This window comes from Microcebus murinus, chromosome 1, assembly GCF_040939455.1.
Source record: "Microcebus murinus isolate Inina chromosome 1, M.murinus_Inina_mat1.0, whole genome shotgun sequence".
Lineage (NCBI taxonomy): Eukaryota > Metazoa > Chordata > Mammalia > Primates > Cheirogaleidae > Microcebus > Microcebus murinus.
The window spans coordinates 107,049,669-107,067,670 of record NC_134104.1 but is presented as its reverse complement, the minus strand read 5'-3'; the positions used below and the strand labels follow the sequence as shown (position 1 = coordinate 107,067,670).

At 35.5% G+C, this 18,002-nt stretch overlaps 2 protein-coding genes across 8 annotated transcripts in view; one reads left to right on the top strand and one right to left on the bottom strand.

Moving 5' to 3' along the window:
* Positions 1–18,002, top strand: part of MED12L (mediator complex subunit 12L) — a 317,206-nt gene that overhangs the window by 247,715 nt on the left and 51,489 nt on the right. For 3 of the 5 annotated variants that reach the window (XM_012782864.2, XM_076004644.1, XM_076004645.1), the window contains 11 exons: positions 663–794; positions 5,259–5,486; positions 6,118–6,259; positions 8,074–8,194; positions 8,581–8,682; positions 9,389–9,502; positions 12,651–12,850; positions 14,672–14,860; positions 15,437–15,511; positions 15,616–15,806; positions 16,663–16,824. In XM_012782864.2, the coding sequence (XP_012638318.1) occupies positions 663–794; positions 5,259–5,486; positions 6,118–6,259; positions 8,074–8,194; positions 8,581–8,682; positions 9,389–9,502; positions 12,651–12,850; positions 14,672–14,860; positions 15,437–15,511; positions 15,616–15,806; positions 16,663–16,824 (1,656 nt within the window). The remainder of the gene's footprint in view (positions 1–662; positions 795–5,258; positions 5,487–6,117; positions 6,260–8,073; positions 8,195–8,580; positions 8,683–9,388; positions 9,503–12,650; positions 12,851–14,671; positions 14,861–15,436; positions 15,512–15,615; positions 15,807–16,662; positions 16,825–18,002) is intronic. The other 2 variants (XM_076004646.1, XM_076004647.1) reach the window with 2 other exon arrangements.
* Positions 1–18,002, bottom strand: part of P2RY12 (purinergic receptor P2Y12) — a 43,621-nt gene that overhangs the window by 20,611 nt on the left and 5,008 nt on the right. The window lies entirely within an intron of this gene.

Genomic DNA, 18,002 nt, shown 5'->3' with positions numbered 1-18,002 from the left:
GATTGGGGAAAGATTGGCACAGAATTGGAGTCGGAATGGTACTTCTGAACTTAGTTATAGAGAATGCCTCAAAAAAGAGGTGGCTTTATCTTCTTACGTAAGATAAACTTAGAATAAATTTGTTTCTAGTTTAGATAAACAGGGACTGTGACTCCAAACCATGAATTCATCAAGTTCATGCCAGAACCAGCTCATGCCCTTGTAAATGGATTTCCCAGATTTAATAATTTGAAGAATTGCTCCTTTGCAAAGGAGTAAACTTGAGAATCTTGGCAAACTGAATTTGTGAATGTTTTTACTGAAGAGAGATTCTCTACTATTGACTTTCCTTTTTTTTTCTTTGTACCAGCAACATAATTGGTGGATTCCTTCATTCATATATGCCTTTTATATGGAGGATCTTCTTTCACTGCTTTGTTTCTTGTTGTCAATGACACTTCTGAAGATTTTTTTCATATCTACTATTTCAATAACATAATAGAAAAAAACTGATATTGTATTCAGTTATTCACTGTTTGCCGTAATGATGAGTTTCAACAATTTGGTATGTTTTTTTCTTACCCAAGTAATACATGGCCATATTCTCATTCTAAACTAATCAAATGATGACATGTTTATTAGCAAAACATGTGTCTTATTTCTTCATCTATTTTTCTCCTCAGGTTGTGTGGTGTGGTAAAGCATGTTGTAAACCCCTCAGAATGTTCTTCCCCTGAAAGATGCATCTTAGCCTACCTCTATGATCTCTATGTGTCATGTAGCCACCTCAGAAGTAAATTTGGAGACCTCTTCAGGTGGGTAGAAGAAAAGTCAGAAGAATAGAAATGTTATCATGTCTGTGCTTGTTAGTGACCCTACCAATATTGTCACCCTTTTTAATCATGAAAAATAATTATTAATTATATCAGGCAGTAATTGTGATATGCTCAAGATTTGCTTATGCTGAATATTAAAATAATAGTGACAATGAAAAATAGACCATTACACAATATAAATATGTGAATATAGGTTTTTCTTACATTGAAATGACATTAGCTCATAAACTTATCCAACTTTCCCTAATTTTATTTCTTCAACAAATAAAGTATTTTTAAGATTTTACATTCTCTATAAGTTTTACAGATTTTAGGTAAGTCATACTAAAGTAGTGAATATTTGATGTATTTTTACATTTAAAATTTAAAACTCAAATTGAATCATAAACCTAATAGATGGTTCAATAAAGCAGCTTTTTGTATTTTGCTGGATTTTTATCCCTCTTGGTTTTGATATCAGTTTCTGAGCTGTCTTTTTATGTTACTTTGGATAGCTTTAATATTCTCTGGGCATCTTAACGTTGCAAGATTTTTCATTTCCTAGTAACTCATAGAAGATTCGATAGCCCCAATTCACTCTTCTACAACTTTTCCAGGCTGTTTTTACTTTTGTTCTTATTTTTTTAGAAAAATAATTTACTATTTAGTAAATCACTTCTTAATGTGTTCAGTGTTTTAAAAAATGACCAGTACCCTTGTTGAGTAACATTAAATCAATGTGCATTAAGTCAGGCAACCTGCCTTGTATTATACATTTTATTTGATTCAAATTTAACTTGGTAAATACTATCCTATGTTTCCTAGTATAAAAAAAAAAAAAACTGAAGTAATTATAAAAAGATACTCCAAACTCTGCAGTTCACCTACTTTCTATCTTGTACTTTAAATGCTATTATTATCAGGTCATGAATTTTATTCCTGCCCCTAAATCTTACCATTTAAGGAGTATTTTAGTGTTTAAAGAGCCAGAAAATTTTATTTCTAGAATTATTTTTATCTTCTCAATCCCCTTACCCAGAATTCCTATTGAATTCCTTTTTGCTGTAGTTATAACCTATCACAAATTACTATGTCTATTCAGCTATGATTGCAATTTTGAGATAAACTTGAGAGAAAATATTCAGTGTTTTACACTTGTATTACCTTGCTCAGAATATTCTTTCAGAGCGGTTTGCATGCTTGCTTCTTCATTTGTCTCTCTGCTTCCTTGACCATCCTTTCTTAAATAGCTTTCCTAACTCCCTTTCATTCTTTGTATCACAGCACTAACCCCACAGGCATTACAGATGCCAAAAAGTAGATACTTACTAAGTATTATTTTGAGAAATTTTAGATTATTACAGGTGGAAGGAGAATGGGAGAAGATACTAGTTGGCAAAACAAATTTGGAATCCAGAAGGAGATAAGAAAAGAGTGATCAATTACAGTTTTCTTTGCTCTCTCATATCTCACATCCAGTTTGTTCATAAATCTGTGAGCTCTGCCTTCCAAGTTTATCTAGAATCTGATCACTCTTTACTATCTGTATCACTGCCACCATGGTTGTCTCTTACTTGGACCATTGCAGAGTCCTTCTAATAGTTTCCCTGTTTGTACCCTTGACTCTTGAGCATATTCTCAACATATCCACCAAAGTTATCCTTTTAAAACAACAATGACTCCAAAGGTTCCAGTGGCTTCCCATCTACTCAGAATAAAATTCAAAGTCCTTCTCTAGCCTTTAAGATCTACAGCATGCAATCTTCTCTTCTACCTCTCTCCCTCTGCTTACTCCATTCTGGCTACTCAGACCCCCTTACTGGTCCGCAAACACTCTACGTGCACTCCTACTTCTTACCTTGCTTGTGATATTTTTCCACAGTTCCTTGCATGCTCACTTTCACACTTCATTCACAACTCTGCCTCCCTGACCATCCCATTTTAAGTGGCCTCTCTGTTTACTCTAAGCAGCTTTCTTAGAATATCTTGAAGTCATTGATCTGTTTGTAGTTTGGGATTAAGAAAAAATAAATGACAAATGAAAGCAACATATGCAGAGAGATTTCCATTAGTATACTAATAAAATGATGTCAATAAATTTTATCTGAAACACCGTAAAATTGTGTGAAAGGAGTATTTGGGGGAAGTACAACACTGATCACGTCTATGATTGATTGACCTTCCGCTGTATGCCAAGCACTGTGCTGGGTTATTTCTATCAAGATCTTTAATTCTCACATCAACCCCAGGAAGTGGAAATGATTTTCCCTATCAACAAAGATTGTTCCTTATTGAGAGTTAATAAGTGATGAAACCTTTATTTAAACAAATCATTTTGGCTTCTAGGTATGTGTTGTTTTCATTACTCTACCAGGTGTTTTTGATATGTGCAATTTCAGAAGGAACATTTTAGTTATTAGCTTAATTCCATATGTGTCTGCAGCAGAGAGGGGTAAGAATTATAAAGTGATCTAAATAGCAGCTAAATGTCTATTAAAACATAAACGTTTATCTAGCAAGAGTGTAATGAGACAGGAAGCCTAGAAATGAAGTGTGAGGAGACTTTACCGTGAGCTTGAGTTCACAGTAATATGTGTTCCATGCTGGAGGTCATGGAGAGCCAACTCTAGAGAAGTCTGTATTCTGAAAGAAAAGTGAGGGAAAATCTTATGAAAAAATTAAGATAGGTAAGCAGAATTTTTTAGGTTTCTAAAGACTGACGTGCATAGATGGCAGAAGTAAGTGAGAAGTTGAATGAAAAAGAGGTAATGCTTTGCAGTGTGCCAAAGTCTGTTTCATTAGGCAGTACAGAGGTCCTGGGAGGCAGAGGAAACCAGCGATGTGGTAATAAGGAGGGAAATAGCAAAGCACAAAGTTTGTTTTTCTTTCATTTTTAATGAGAAAGTGAAACAAATTATGAACTCTTGCTAGCTGAAAATGAATGTAAAGTTGAGTAGAATGTGTGACAAGAGTAAGACGGGAAATGAGATGTTTAAAAGAACCAGCAACTATATAATGGCCATAGTTTCAAAAATGTCAGTACTCCAAATTGTGAACTTGTATACTTCAGTGATGGCCAACAATTTTTTACATAAGTTGTCTGTAAAGATGGGAAAAGTAGAAGATTGAAATTACTGGTATTTACTGGGTGACTTTAGTGTCCTTTTGTTAGACCAGTGCTTCTAGCATCATTTGGCACTAGATTTACCTGGGTTATGTTGTTAAACGTACAGATTCAGTACATCTACACTGAGGCCCAGGAATCTCCATCTTTAACAAATAACCCAAAAGTGATTCTGAACTAGGAGGGCCACGTTTTGGTAAACATTGAACTGAGCTATCTCTGTTAAAACTGTCGACCATGCAGCAGTTTAAGGTACTGAGTCTATATGCCTTTTCATTTTTTGAGGGGCTCACTCCTGGCTACTGTTTATGTAGGTACTTAAGAATACAGAGTAAAAAAAAAAAATTAAATTAAAAATAAAAATCCATATATCATCTTAACCACAAATGTGTGTGTTGCCAAAAACTTAATCTAAAAAACAGACTTTCTGCTGCATAAAAGAGCTCTTGAATAGAGAAGCTGAATGTTGCTTATGGATTTGCTATTTATAGCGAGTGAGTATGAATAGCTAAGTTTATATGGAATCTGAGCTTTGAAGTCAGATCATCCTCAGTCGTCTTATCTACAGGGCAGGACTGGAGGAGATCATTCTAATTCCATTCGTACTTCTAATGATTCTATATCTGAGTCAGATGTAACTCATGGAAACATGAACTATTTTCTTATAATAGACCAGGCTCTTATAAATCTCCTAATTCTGCTGAGAAACACACGTGGTAAGTTTTTAGGACTGATATAATAGTTTATTCACTGGCATAGAATTTACGTATTGTCCTCATCCCCCTACTGGAATGTAAGCTTCCTAAAGGCAGGGAGTGGGCCCCTTTTTGACCTCTGTGCCTCAGTGTCTAGCATAGTCTCGGCACTTGAACTTCCCCTCGCTACCTAGAAAGAATAGTTTTGCAGGATGTATAATTGGGACCAAAACACTGAATTTTCCTGATGTGCAGCTGAATCCGTTTTAAATCCGTATTTTTAAATAATAACACTTTCCAAACACCGTTAAGAGATAATTGTTGGAATCCTTAATAAATTCTTTGGTTTTTAGAGCATATAAAAGGTAGGAAAGATTTAGAAAGTAGTTAAAATCAGTAACCAAATGACTTGTCTTCTGTTTTGTTCTTCCACCCATTCAGCAACTATTTATTGAGCTAATACTACATTCCAGGTACTTTGACCAGTAGGGATGAGTAAGAAGTTGAAATTAAAAACTCATTGTGAATCTTGTCTAGGATTGCATTACAGTTGCTGCCAGTTAACATATGTCTTAAGTGAAGTAGTTTTTCAGTTATTCTAGTTTTTTTTTTTCTTTTTTAAAACTTTTCTTCTTGTAACCTCAGTAGTGCCTGTTCAAAAGTAAAGCAAACCATATATAATAATGTGATGCCTGCAAATTCTAACTTGCGTTGGGATCCAGACTTCATGATGGATTTCATCGAGAATCCCTCAGCCCGTAGCATCAACTACTCAATGCTGGGCAAGATCCTCAGTGACAATGCGGCCAATCGCTACAGCTTTGTCTGCAATACACTCATGAATGTATGTATGGGCCATCAGGACGCTGGAAGGTGAGATGGGTTACCTTGGAATGCGTGATTAACCAAAGAATTGTTGCCTTGCTGCTTGTTGGAAATTAAAGTCCTTGTAACTCTGTGGGCTAATGTTTGGCTCACACACATTGTGTTTTTTTTTCATCTTCTTTTATTTCTGAATTTACCTCTGGTTTATCCTATAATTTCCTTAACCTGAGAGATAGTGCTTTTTGGCTTATTGCTCAGGCATGAGGTGTTTTCAGTGTGGTCTATAAGTATATTACCCATTTTCAAAAACTTGTAATACTAATAGTAAATATGTATGTTTTCAGAATATATATATATGTATATATGTGTATATATATACATATATATATATATTTCTGCCTACCTGAATTACCTAGTAGACTTTTTCACAGAACTAAAAATATCCCAATTCATGTCTATACTGATCATTATTTGTTGCTCAACAGCATAAATTGTCAGAAAACATTTGAACTTCTATCTTCTGTTTAAGGTTCTAAGTTATTTGACGAGTAGATATTTATGATATCCTTTAATCTAAGAAAATGAATGACTTATTCAATGGTAGTGAAATATGTGTTCATTTTGTATATCACATGAATTCTTAAAATGTTACTTTCTATGTTTTCTTTTTCTTTTCCAGGATTAACGACATAGCGAATTTCTCCTCTGAGCTGACAGCTTGCTGCACCGTTCTCAGTTCCGAATGGCTGGGGGTTCTGAAGGCTCTTTGTTGTTCTTCAAATCATGTGTGGGGGTTTAATGATGTACTTTGCACTGTAGATGTAAGTTTCCTTTTTCATTTAAAACTGTGCAATTAAATAGTTAATGGGTAATTTTTTTATTGTTTAATTGACTCAATTGAAACATTGTAAAATATTTTTTCTTTCTCTGTCCAAAAGCAATAAATCACAGTCACTTTGCCAGGGATTAAATAAATGGAAAAAAATCAAAATAAATAGAATGGATAGCTTAATCAGTAATAGAGATGCCAGGAGTTTCCTTGTTTCCTGAATTTCCATTTAGCTGAGATTTCTTGCATAGGGGATGGTCTCTTCACAGCTGTTTGTTCTGAGTTTTTACCAAGTGCCTTGGATTCTTCATAGCATAGGACATAATTTAAGTAAATCAGTTTATGTTCTAAAAAGAACCACTTTTATATTTTGAGTACAAGATGCACTTTGAGAATATAGATTTTGTTTGGTTTCATAAGAATGTCCAGATCTACTTTTTTTTCCTTTAAATTAAAATTTTTATGGCATCTCATGCCTTGGCCTTCCAACTGCTGGAAATACAGGTGTAAGCCATAGCACCTGGCCTTTATATATATAGAAATAGATAGATTTTTTATATATGTGTGTGTGTGTGTGTATATATATATATATATATAATGCATAACTGTAGCCTGCTTTTTCAGACAGAAAAGACATAATTTTTTTAACATAGTTCCTTAACCTGATGGTTGTTGCACTTTACCTTCTATTTCAGTCTCTTACCTGTAAAGTTGAAATTAATAATAGTATGGGCCTCACTGTCTTGTCCTATTTAAATGAGGTGATTTTTTCAAATTGCTTACCATAGTCTCTGGCATATAGTACAAATCAATATGAAAGTTGCTATTATAGAGCTGTTTTTCTTATTATTTTCTTCCAAAGTCTTGTGAGATCTGCAAAGGTAGAGATTTCACGGTGACTGAATTCATTCTACTCCCCTTTCTCTTCTCTTTCTTTCTTTTTAAATTTAGGAATCAATTGGACACTTTTGAGATATGCTTTTAAAATTAATCATATTAAACAATCCTTAATAGTTATCCCTGAAAGGAACTTCAAAACATTAGTGAGGCTTGCTTTTCAACAAAGGGAATCTCCTTGTTTTTCCTTGCTTTCTAATGGTCTGACTCTTATGTGATCATATTATATTCTGCCAAAATGTTTTAATTATGCTACATCTCTTAGTGATTTCTGTTTTTTTTTTTTTTTTTTTTTTTTGAGACAGAGTCTTGCTTTGTTGCCCAGGCTACAGTGAGTGCCGTGGCATCAGCCTAGCTCACAGCAACCTCAAACTCCTGGGCTCAAGCAATCCTGCTGCCACAGCCTCCTGAGTAGCTGGGACTACAGGCATGCACCACCATGCCTGGCTAATTTTTTTATATGTGTTAGTTGGCCAATTAATTTCTTTCTATTTATAGTGGAGATGGGGTCTCGCTCTTGCTCAGGCTGGTTTTGAACTCCTGACCTCGAGCAATCCGCCCGCCTCGGCCTCCCAGAGTGCTAGGATTACAGGCGTGAGCCACCGCGCCCGGCCCTCTTAGTGATTTCTTAATTTTGCATTTTTATTATTTTGTCTTTCAATTGCATAGACACAAGTTATAGCTCAGTTTCTTCTGACAGCATTGGGATATGGGCAAACGTCCTTCTTTGTCTTACGAACTAGAAGTAGGCCTAGAGGATAATCATCATGATAAGTTATCATTTCCGTCTATTGATTCATTTTGGGATTTGAGATCTTATTGGTATTGCCTACATGCTCTTAGATATTAATCTTAGATATTATTTAAAAGGTTGTTAGGTATTAAAACCTGTCAATGTTTTTCTTGAAGGTGAGTGACCTTTCATTCCATGATTCATTAGCTACTTTCATTGCTATTCTGATAGCACGACAGTGTTTTTCCCTGGAGGACGTCGTGCAGCACGTTGCGCTTCCCTCTCTCCTCGCAGCAGGTAAGGCGACGTCCCGGAACAGCATTTGTTATTTGGTCGATGTCTTGATGGAGTGGTTTTTAACTATTAAAACAGAGGGAGAGGAGTATTGGAGGGAATGTAGCCTGGGCAGTGGTGTGGTATCAAGACAGAGGTGGTAGAATCGTAATAGTTGTTTTATACAGAGCAGCATGGATCCATGTTGGAAAAGGTTGGAAGCTGCTGTTTCATTACCTGGTTTAAGCAAGTACTCAGGTTTCTAAGAAAAGTATAGCCAGGGCCTTACTTTCATATTGTAGGGAGGACTAATTTATATGATTCCACAAAATTTAGCTCAAGAGGAAACCTGAGGGACTTGTTCCTGAATGCGTTTAGGTAACTTGCTTTTCCTCTCCCCTCTCGCCCAGCTTGTGGAGATGCGGACGCTGAGCCCGGTGCAAGAATGACGTGCCGACTCCTGCTTCACCTCTTCCGAGCTCCCCAGGCCTGCTTCTTACCTCAAGCAACGGGTGAGCTGGCAGCTGAAAAACCTCTGATAATGTTTTCATTTGGAGCTGTAGGTTCTGAAATGACCAAGTACACTGTCCCTTGTAATTTCCTTCCTGATTTTTGTGGGTTTGGCCTGAGGGTGATGAAGGCGTGAGATAATGCCATTGAGAGGGCTGTCAGCATCCTGAGGTAATATCAGGATGTATTGAGAAATATGAATCAAGAGTTAATACACAATAAAAATACCTCTGCTCTTAGGCCAAGCCATGCTGGTGGGCAGCATAATCCTCTAATAGACTGTGTCTGTTGGTTCTGAACCACACCGTGTCAGCTTAGGGCAATGGTGAGTCATTTATTCCTTTACTAAGGTAAATGGAATAAGTAAGAATTATAGTGGTGTTAGTGAAGTGTGTTCTTAAAGATCATTTCTATACAGATACGTATGTGTCGGTGTGAGAATCGGCACAAGTGTATGAAAGTCCTACTAATCTTATTGGTACATCTCGCAGAGGAGCAAAGACATTGCTTTAATAATTAAAAAGAAAAGGTTAAGTAAGGAATCCTGGCAGTGTTTCTTCGTGGATCCGTGAAGTATCAATTAAAGCAAGCTAATGGCAATTAAGTGCCCACACTCTAACAATGAAAGGCTCTGCTGACTGTAAATGATTACAAAATATTGTTAATGATGGTGAGGAGACTATTAAAGGTTTGTTGTTGTTTTCATAGGCAAACCTTTCCCTGGAATAAGATCATCTTGTGATAGACACCTCTTAGCCGCTGCTCACAACAGCATTGAAGTGGGAGCCGTGTTTGCTGTTTTAAAAGCAATTATGATGCTTGGTAAGACTATCCTGGCCCTAAGCTTCTTGGTTAATCACCAGAAATGGAGGCAAAAATCATTTGTGTTCAGGTTTAAATCTAATTAATATTATTGGAAACATGGTTTTGTTTGTTTGTTTATCCTCCTAAAAAAATAAGTTGGCTTTCCCACAGTCCAAGTACAGTCAGATCCTCTGAGGATCCTCTCCTTTACCTACAGTGATTCGGGGGGAATTTCGATATAACAGAGAAATGTGGTGGTTTAATTGTATAATGTCTCACTCTTGTGTAAAATAGGTCCTCAGACCCACAGTGTTGTTTTACCTTCATTTGCTGGCAGAAACCACATTTTGTGAGGGACAGGGTTGACTTGATGATGTAATTAAAGGTTTAAATTTCATCTGGATTATATTCTAGGATCAGAACACCAGAAAACCTGGGTTTTAATCTTAGTGTTTCTGCTTCTGGTTGTGACCCTTAATAAGTTTTAATCTTTCTGTGTTAATTTTTTCATGAATCAGGCAATAATTACAATGATGTCAATATTATTGATAAACTGATATTAGCTATCACAATAATTTTTTCACTTAATTCATAATGTCCAAGGTATCCTTAACATTATTTGTATATATTCTCCTGGAGTAGTAGTAGCACTGCCTTTTCTGATCATTTGAAGTGTAATACCTTAAAATATTATTCTATAAACCATAAAGAGTTTGAAGGTTAGGAAGTCTTGAATTCAGATTGCCTAATTCCAATTTTAGACACCTTCTTTTGGCCTTGACTAAGTGATAGTTAACCTCTTATGTTCTGAAGGGGCTACCTTTGATTAGAACAGAAATTACTGAGTGGATAGGGATTGTTTTATATGAGTCTTAATATACTTGAGGAGATAACTGTCCTGCTTGAGAAATGTTATTTGGTGATGATGAGGATGGATAACAGAATTTTCATAAAACAAACTATTGAAAGTTCACCTATAAGAAAGGAATTACATATACATTATTATTATATAATACTACATTACATATAGTATTATATAATACTATATCATATATAATATTATATCATATATATCATATATGTATTATTATATAATAATATATTACAAAATATTATATGTGTGTTCTTTTGAAATACCCATGAATTTTGTAATAAAAAGGAAAAATAGAGCACACCAAGGGTTGCAGCCTCTCCTCTAAGCTTAGGAGCTTAGAGATGTATATAGCCAACGTTAAATGTTCATTTCAGTGAGTAAAATTTCTTTCCTGTGTTGATGTTTGAAGGGAAAGACAGCTGGTCACTTCTACTTAATAAATAAATGTTAGGACCATGAAGATAGAGACTGGCTTTTTCCTGTGGTATTTATAATGCTCATCAGAGAAACTAGCAGAATAGGTTTTTAATAAAATTTTGTTGGAAATGTGAATCCCCATAAGTGACAGCTATTTTTATGGCAGAAACCTAGATGAGTGCCTTCTAGACACCTAGATGCTGGCCCTTGATTTGTATGACTGTTCTGATCCGAAGTAAAATCTACCACCTCTTTACGCAAATAATGTGGAGAGTTCCTCAGGTCTGGGAAGTCAGTCGAAGGTCAGCAGAGCCTCAGCCTCAGGTGAACACTGTTCTGTTGTCTATATGATAGCGGAGGGTTCTGGTGCAGTCTCCCAGACCTTCTCTTGTCATCCCAACATCTAAACTAAATGAAGATCTAGTCTGGGACTGGCAAAGGTGTTTGTTTCTTAGTTTTTGTTTTTGCAGAAGTTTTAATTAATCTACCTCATCATGTCCTAATCAGTGTCCTCTCAGTTCCTATCCACCAGAATGTATTTTGAGTTAGGGAGATGGGACAGTTATCTCGAATTTTGTTTCTAATTTCTATAGTAGTTTAATTTGTGTGTAGAGATACTTGTTTATATCTCCTAAGGGAGAAAGGATACTGATGACTTTTGGTACTTTTTAGAATTTGATATTTCCTTCAGCCCCTGAAGAGCTCTGCTAAATTAAATTAACTCCTGTGGCTAAAGTGAAGTTAGTACTCTTTGTGTTTGTATTTTAATAAGTAATGTGATATATGGATGAATTGAAATATTTATCCCCTCCTCTTAAGATTTTATAAGTATATGCTCATTAAGCCATACTGATCATTCAAATTTTTTTCAGTAGAGTTAAAAATTTTTCTTGCTTGAACTCTTGGTTTAAAAGACTTTCTGCACTAACCTGGGCTTGGTTTTGCGTACTTATTGTAGGCAGTGAAGGCCTTATCTAAAATCATTGGTTGGTTCCAGGAAACTTCTTTTCAAAGCTTATTATGATACTGTGGGCAAATAGGCGAAAGTTTAAAGGCTCTGCTGTCATTTGGCAATCCTTTTTACAAAATTGTTGCACTCTTTTAAAATGTGACTGTTATTTGTCTTTCACAACTAAAGAACATTTCTTATTTCTAGCTATTCAAACATTCTGTCCAGTTTTTTCCCTATAACTTTGTTATGAGGGAAACACTTTCCTTAGCTTCATTTCACTGAGTATATTAGACATTTATCAGGTAAGGTTTTCTAATTTGGATGTTACAGAGAAGAAGGTAAAAGACATAGGTTATTCAATGAATGCCCTACTTTTCAGGGCTTCCTTAGTATGCATTGCCCTTTTCCATTCCCAGGGAAATAAATCTCTCTTGTCAAGAAGTTGATAGTAAGGTGGGCTAAGGCAAAACTTTTCTCTTGACCTATGGATAGAAAATAAGTCATTGTAAGAGAAGAAATGGAAAAGGGACACCTAGAAGGGTGAGTAACCCATTTTTTCCTTGTCTATAAGTCAAATGAATTTGAATACATTCATGCTTGAGATGTTGGTGAAATCAATGTTCTGTGATTATTAAGTGTGATTCATAATGGCCTGTCCACATTTGAAAATATATTTAATTCTGTAAACAAAATAAGGAATGCGTCTTGAACTTGCTTTTTTCCATGTCTGATAGAAACTTCTCTGGATTCTTACATTTATTTTCTTGATCCATTCTCTCTATTGCTGAACAACTGGCTATGCAATAATAATAATACCATTCACATATTTTAAATCCCTGAGAGCTACTAGTCTCATTTGCTTCTCAAATATTTGACAGTATTTTGAACTTCTATGATTTTGCTTTTGTGATTCTATTATTTAGGAGATGCCAAAATTGGCAGTAACAATGTCAGCTCCTTAAAGAATGATGACTTCACCATGAGAGGGTTACGACGTGATGGGAATGCTGATGATGTCTGGACAGCCGCACAAAACTCAAAAGCCTGTGGGAAAAGCATTTCCATAGAAACTGCTAACTTAAGAGAATATGCTAGATATGTACTGAGGACTATCTGTCAACAGGTATTCTTCTGATTTAATTTGCCTTTTGATATGTAACTTCTTTTAGAGCGAACTACTCACAATTTAGGAAACTTGTATACAGGTGGTCCTTTTATTTTCTGCTTTATTTTGAAATAATTTCAAATTTGCTGAAAAGTTGCATGAATTATTTAAAAAAAAGAAAACACCAGTATATCCTTTATACAGACTGACTGATGTTTTACATTTTGCTACATGTGCTTTGTAATTCTATTTGTTTCGGTAAATGTAGTTCATATACCTGGTTTTTTCTCCTGAACAATTGAAGAGTACATGGCATATTTTATTCTTCTTTATGTTTGAGTACTTCATTATTTATTTCATCAAATAACCCAAAAGGCAGTTATTAAAAATTAGAAAATTTAGCACTGGTATAGCAATTTTTTCTTATTTATAGCCCACAGTGTGATTTTGTTAATTGGCCCCATAGCACTGTATTTGTCTGAGATTTCCTGTAGACTAGCATCCCTGGCCAAGATACTACAGAAGTAATATGTTCTTTCAGGTAATCATATCTGAAGTTCCTTGATGTCCATTTACAGCTCATTGGCGATGTTAATTTTGATCAAGCTGTGTCCATTGTATAGTTTCAAGATTTTCCCACTGTATAGTTATGATTTTTCCCCTTGCAATTAATAAACAATCTTTGGGGAGACACTTTGAGACTACAAATTTCTTGCTCCTTAGCAAATCCCACCACCCCTCATAAGCATCCATTTGATTCTTATCCAAAAAGTCTTTACTATTATGATTGCAAAAATGGTGGGGTTTTTTTTCCCTCAAACTCCTCCGCTCTCTCTGCAATATCAGTTTTTGTTTTATTTTTAAGGAAGAGCCTACCATTATTTGTTGATTGATTATCAACATATGGCTTATAAGATAACTGTCCTTAGTTATTATCATGTTCCAATTGTCCCAGATTTGTCTAGCCGAATCTCTTCATCCTGTTTATTGATTGATTATCCCATATGGCTTATATTGATTGATTGATTATCCCATATGGCTTATAAGATAACTGTCCTTAGTTATTATCATGTTCCAATTGTCCCAGATTTGTCTAGCCGAATCTCTTCATCCTGTCTCTTGCATCATTTGACATGTTTCCATCTTTTTTTTATTAAGTACTTTCTTATTTTTCTGGCCTATCTTGTACTTTCTCTGCCCCAGGCCTAGAATCACCCATTTCTCTAAGGAACCCTAGAGAATGGTACTGAGAAACCAATATCTGGGTACTATGTGTACTCATTGCTATGGGATATCATTACTTTCAGGACCTTTCAGCAGACAGAGCTAGGAAAAAAATACACCTGTATATATGAGTTGAGTGTGTAAAATTATGTGTGTGTGTAAAATTATGGGTTCATACTGATGCCTTTAATTCCAATCCAATCCGCCAAAGTTGTTCTTTACTTTCCCCCATTCCACATGAATATCACCTTCTTTCACAGTAAGAACCCTGATTCCCAATGACGTCAACCCATTAACTCATTTGTTTAATTCTACAGTACACCTGAAATAGCTTTAGAATTGTTACACCTATACCTCTAGGAAAAACAAACCTACTAAAAGGAGTTGGAGATTTGTCTGCAGTTCCTTTTTCTCTAAAGGTTTACAGAATTGTGTTCAAAAGTTATTTGAACTGTCCCTTTCAGTGTGTGTATGTTCTTTATTTTAAATAGAATTGAGCTCATTTGTTTTTTGTTTGCTTTCAATTTAGATTCCCGTTTTCCCCCAGCTCTGTTTATAGAATACCATACATATGCCAACATATGCCTATTGATCTAATTGCCATATTATTTATAGGAATGGGTAGGAGAACATTGCTTAAAAGAACCTGAAAGATTATGTACAGACAAAGAACTTATATTGGACCCTGTGCTTTCGAATATGCAAGCACAGAAACTGTTGCAGCTTATCTGTTATCCTCATGGCATTAAAGAATGTACCGAGGGGGACAACCTGCAGAGACAGCACATTAAGCGTATTCTTCAGGTAAATGGTATATTCTAAAGATTGTCTTTCTGTCATTTGACACATTCTTTGTGATTATAAGAAGAGCCACTATCTCTCTTTTTTGGTCATTGGTAACTAATTTCTGACTTAAATTAATTATGATTTTTAATCCCACAATTTTCTGTGGAATTGCCACACTTTATTGCTGGGTAGATACAGATGCTACAAATTGTATATAATCTTCAGATAAATATCAGTGTTTTAAGTTGGTCCTATATTTACATGAGAAATTAAGTTTGTCGAGAAGATGTCTTAAATATGTTGTTCAAGAAATATTGAAATCATTTTGGGTTGAGCTTGGCTAGATAACTAGATTCTGAGAGAAGAAATGCTTGTCCTATTTATTTCTAGTGCCTAGCTGAGTCAGACACATTATTTTAATGTTGCTATATATATTTCTTTGTGTCTGTATTGAATATGCGCAATAATTGACCTGTATAAATTATTTTATTATATATGATTGTTCTCATTCTTGAAAGAGGGAATACTGCAAGGAATTATATTTTAACACATATTCAGTATTCTTAATGTTTTAATTCTTTCTATTTTTCTCAGAATCTTGAGCAGTGGACATTGAGACAGTCCTGGCTAGAACTCCAGTTAATGATCAAACAGTGTTTGAAGGACCCTGTGAGTATATATTGAAAGTGTGTATACAATTTTATGAAAAGCAAAAACGTGTGTTTGAGGATAAAGGAATATGTGTGTGCTAGTTCTCTTATGTCTACCTCCAGGGCTCTGGTTCTGTGGCTGAAATGAACAACTTACTGGACAATATTGCAAAGGCAACGATAGAGGTATTCCAGCAGTCTGCAGACCTGAATAACAATTCTTCTAATTCTGGCATGAGCCTCTTCAACCCAAGTGGCATTGGAAGTGCTGATACAAGTAGCACACGACAGAATGGAATAAAGACATTTCTAAGGTATTTTTTCCTGTCGTTTTATTGGGCTATCATTAATTTTTCATATTACCTATTAATTTTATTTGTGTAACACGATCATTTTGTCATTAAGCTGAAGGAATGTGAAGAAAATAATTACTTGTAAGTGGCAATTATCATTATTTAATAAGTTAAAGGGTGAAACTGGGGTGGATGATATCCTATCATTCTAAGTGTTTGGTTAAGTCGGCCCAGACATGTTGGGACCACAGATGAGTTCAGATTTGATTCAGGCCTTCAGTGTCTCTTAGTCCCCACTGTGTTTCGTCATATTCATTGCATAGGAAACACTTTTTCTGCCTTTTTTATTAATGGGCAGTTTTGCATGAGTATATCATGGTAATTTATATTCAGAATTAGAAGAACCTGTAGGCATATGAAATCTTAGAGTAACTTTTTAATTATGAATGGCAGTTTGATTTATGTTTCATCATTTTGGTATAAAGTATAATAGTGAATTTTAAAACTTAAAAAATCGGTTATAAGTATGCTTAAACATAATAACATTTCCTACTGTAACCATGACGGGAAAGTGTATTATTTGTTGGACAAAAGTATTGTTTCTAAGGAGAGGGCCAGAATCATAGAAAAACACTAAAAAATAGGTTAGCTGTTATATCCTCCCAGAGCCACACCCTTTGGTGCTTTCCGTTAGCATAGATGGAAAGTGTATGCAAATGTCTGGTGTTTGGAAAAAAGAAAGATATTAGGGAAAGGGCAATGTTAGAATAGTATGTGAGTCTTGTGCATCAGGGTTTTGCTTTGGAGTTTCTGTTGTATCTGTGAGAGCAGAGATAAGGGAGGCTTTCTCGGGTGTAACATCTGTTTCTGATTCTAGTTCCTCTGAACGCAGGGGCGTGTGGCTGGTGGCCCCCCTCATCGCCAGGCTGCCCACTTCTGTGCAAGGACGAGTATTGAAAGCTGCCGGGGAAGAGCTGGAGAAAGGACAGCACTTGGGTTCTTCTTCAAAAAAGGAAAGAGACAGACAAAAACAGAAAAGGTATGGGTGGAAGATGTGTCTCTTTATGTGAGAGTTTAAAGAGCGACTAGGAAACCTAACATCCTACAAACATACGTGGTCACGTATGTCCATGAAATTAGTTTTCAGATGGAATTGGAAATATTCTGTTAGGCAAAGCTCTGTTCCTAAAAAGTTCCAGGTTGTGATACTTAGTACACTATTTCTCAATTCCGCTTATGTATCCAGATCGCTGCTGAACTGTTAAAAATACTGACTCCTGAGCCCCATGTTAGGCTGAACCAGATCTAGGTAGCTACCTGATCCCTATATTTTATTTTTAATTATTTCTAATTTTTTTTATTACTTGGGTATTTATATTTAAAATATATAGAATTTATAATTCTGGCATTTTGGTCCCTGAAAGAGGACCAGTATTTTTGGCCTTTAGAGCTCTTGTTGTAGACTAGATATTGAAACTTCTGAATCACCAAAATTAATGTTTTCTTGATTTATTTTATGCCCTAGAAACGGTTTCAGATAATTACATTTGAATACTGACCGTGTTACCAAGAAAGAACAAAACCTCACTCTAACATGAAAATGCCATGACTTTGGCAATCCAGGAGTAATTAAGAATACTGTAGTAGGTGCCATTTTTTGACCTCTTACAAAATGCGCGCTCCTCTATAAAACTCCTCATATACATGAACTTTTAAAATTCTCACAGCAATCATTTGGGGTAGGTGCTCTCCTTTTCTCTTGTTTACAGTGGAGAGACTGAGGCACTGAAAAGTTCCATAAGTTGCTCCAGGACACATAGGGAAGGCAGTTAAGCCAGGGTTTAAATCCAGGTGATCTGGCATCTGAGCCTGTGCACTTAACTATAGTATGTTTTGGTAGAGACCTAGCCCTGTATGTACTATATTTTGTGTGTCACCTGATTTCTTTCACCATCTTTGCAAGTACTAATGAAGCAGAAGACAGTTTTAATTTTCAAATTATATTTGCTAATGTGTGATTGTATGTATATTGTCTTACTTCCCACAGGGTGGGCAGATGGTATTACAGAGAATTGTAATGCCAAGTCAGCAGTTCTCAGTTCTGCCCATGTAAGGTGAAGCTGGTTGAAATATTTTGACCTAGATCTCATTTTAAGAAAGTTTTCTTCCCACTATAGCGCTTACTTGGTTTGCCAGTACGATTTGCTGGTTATTCTG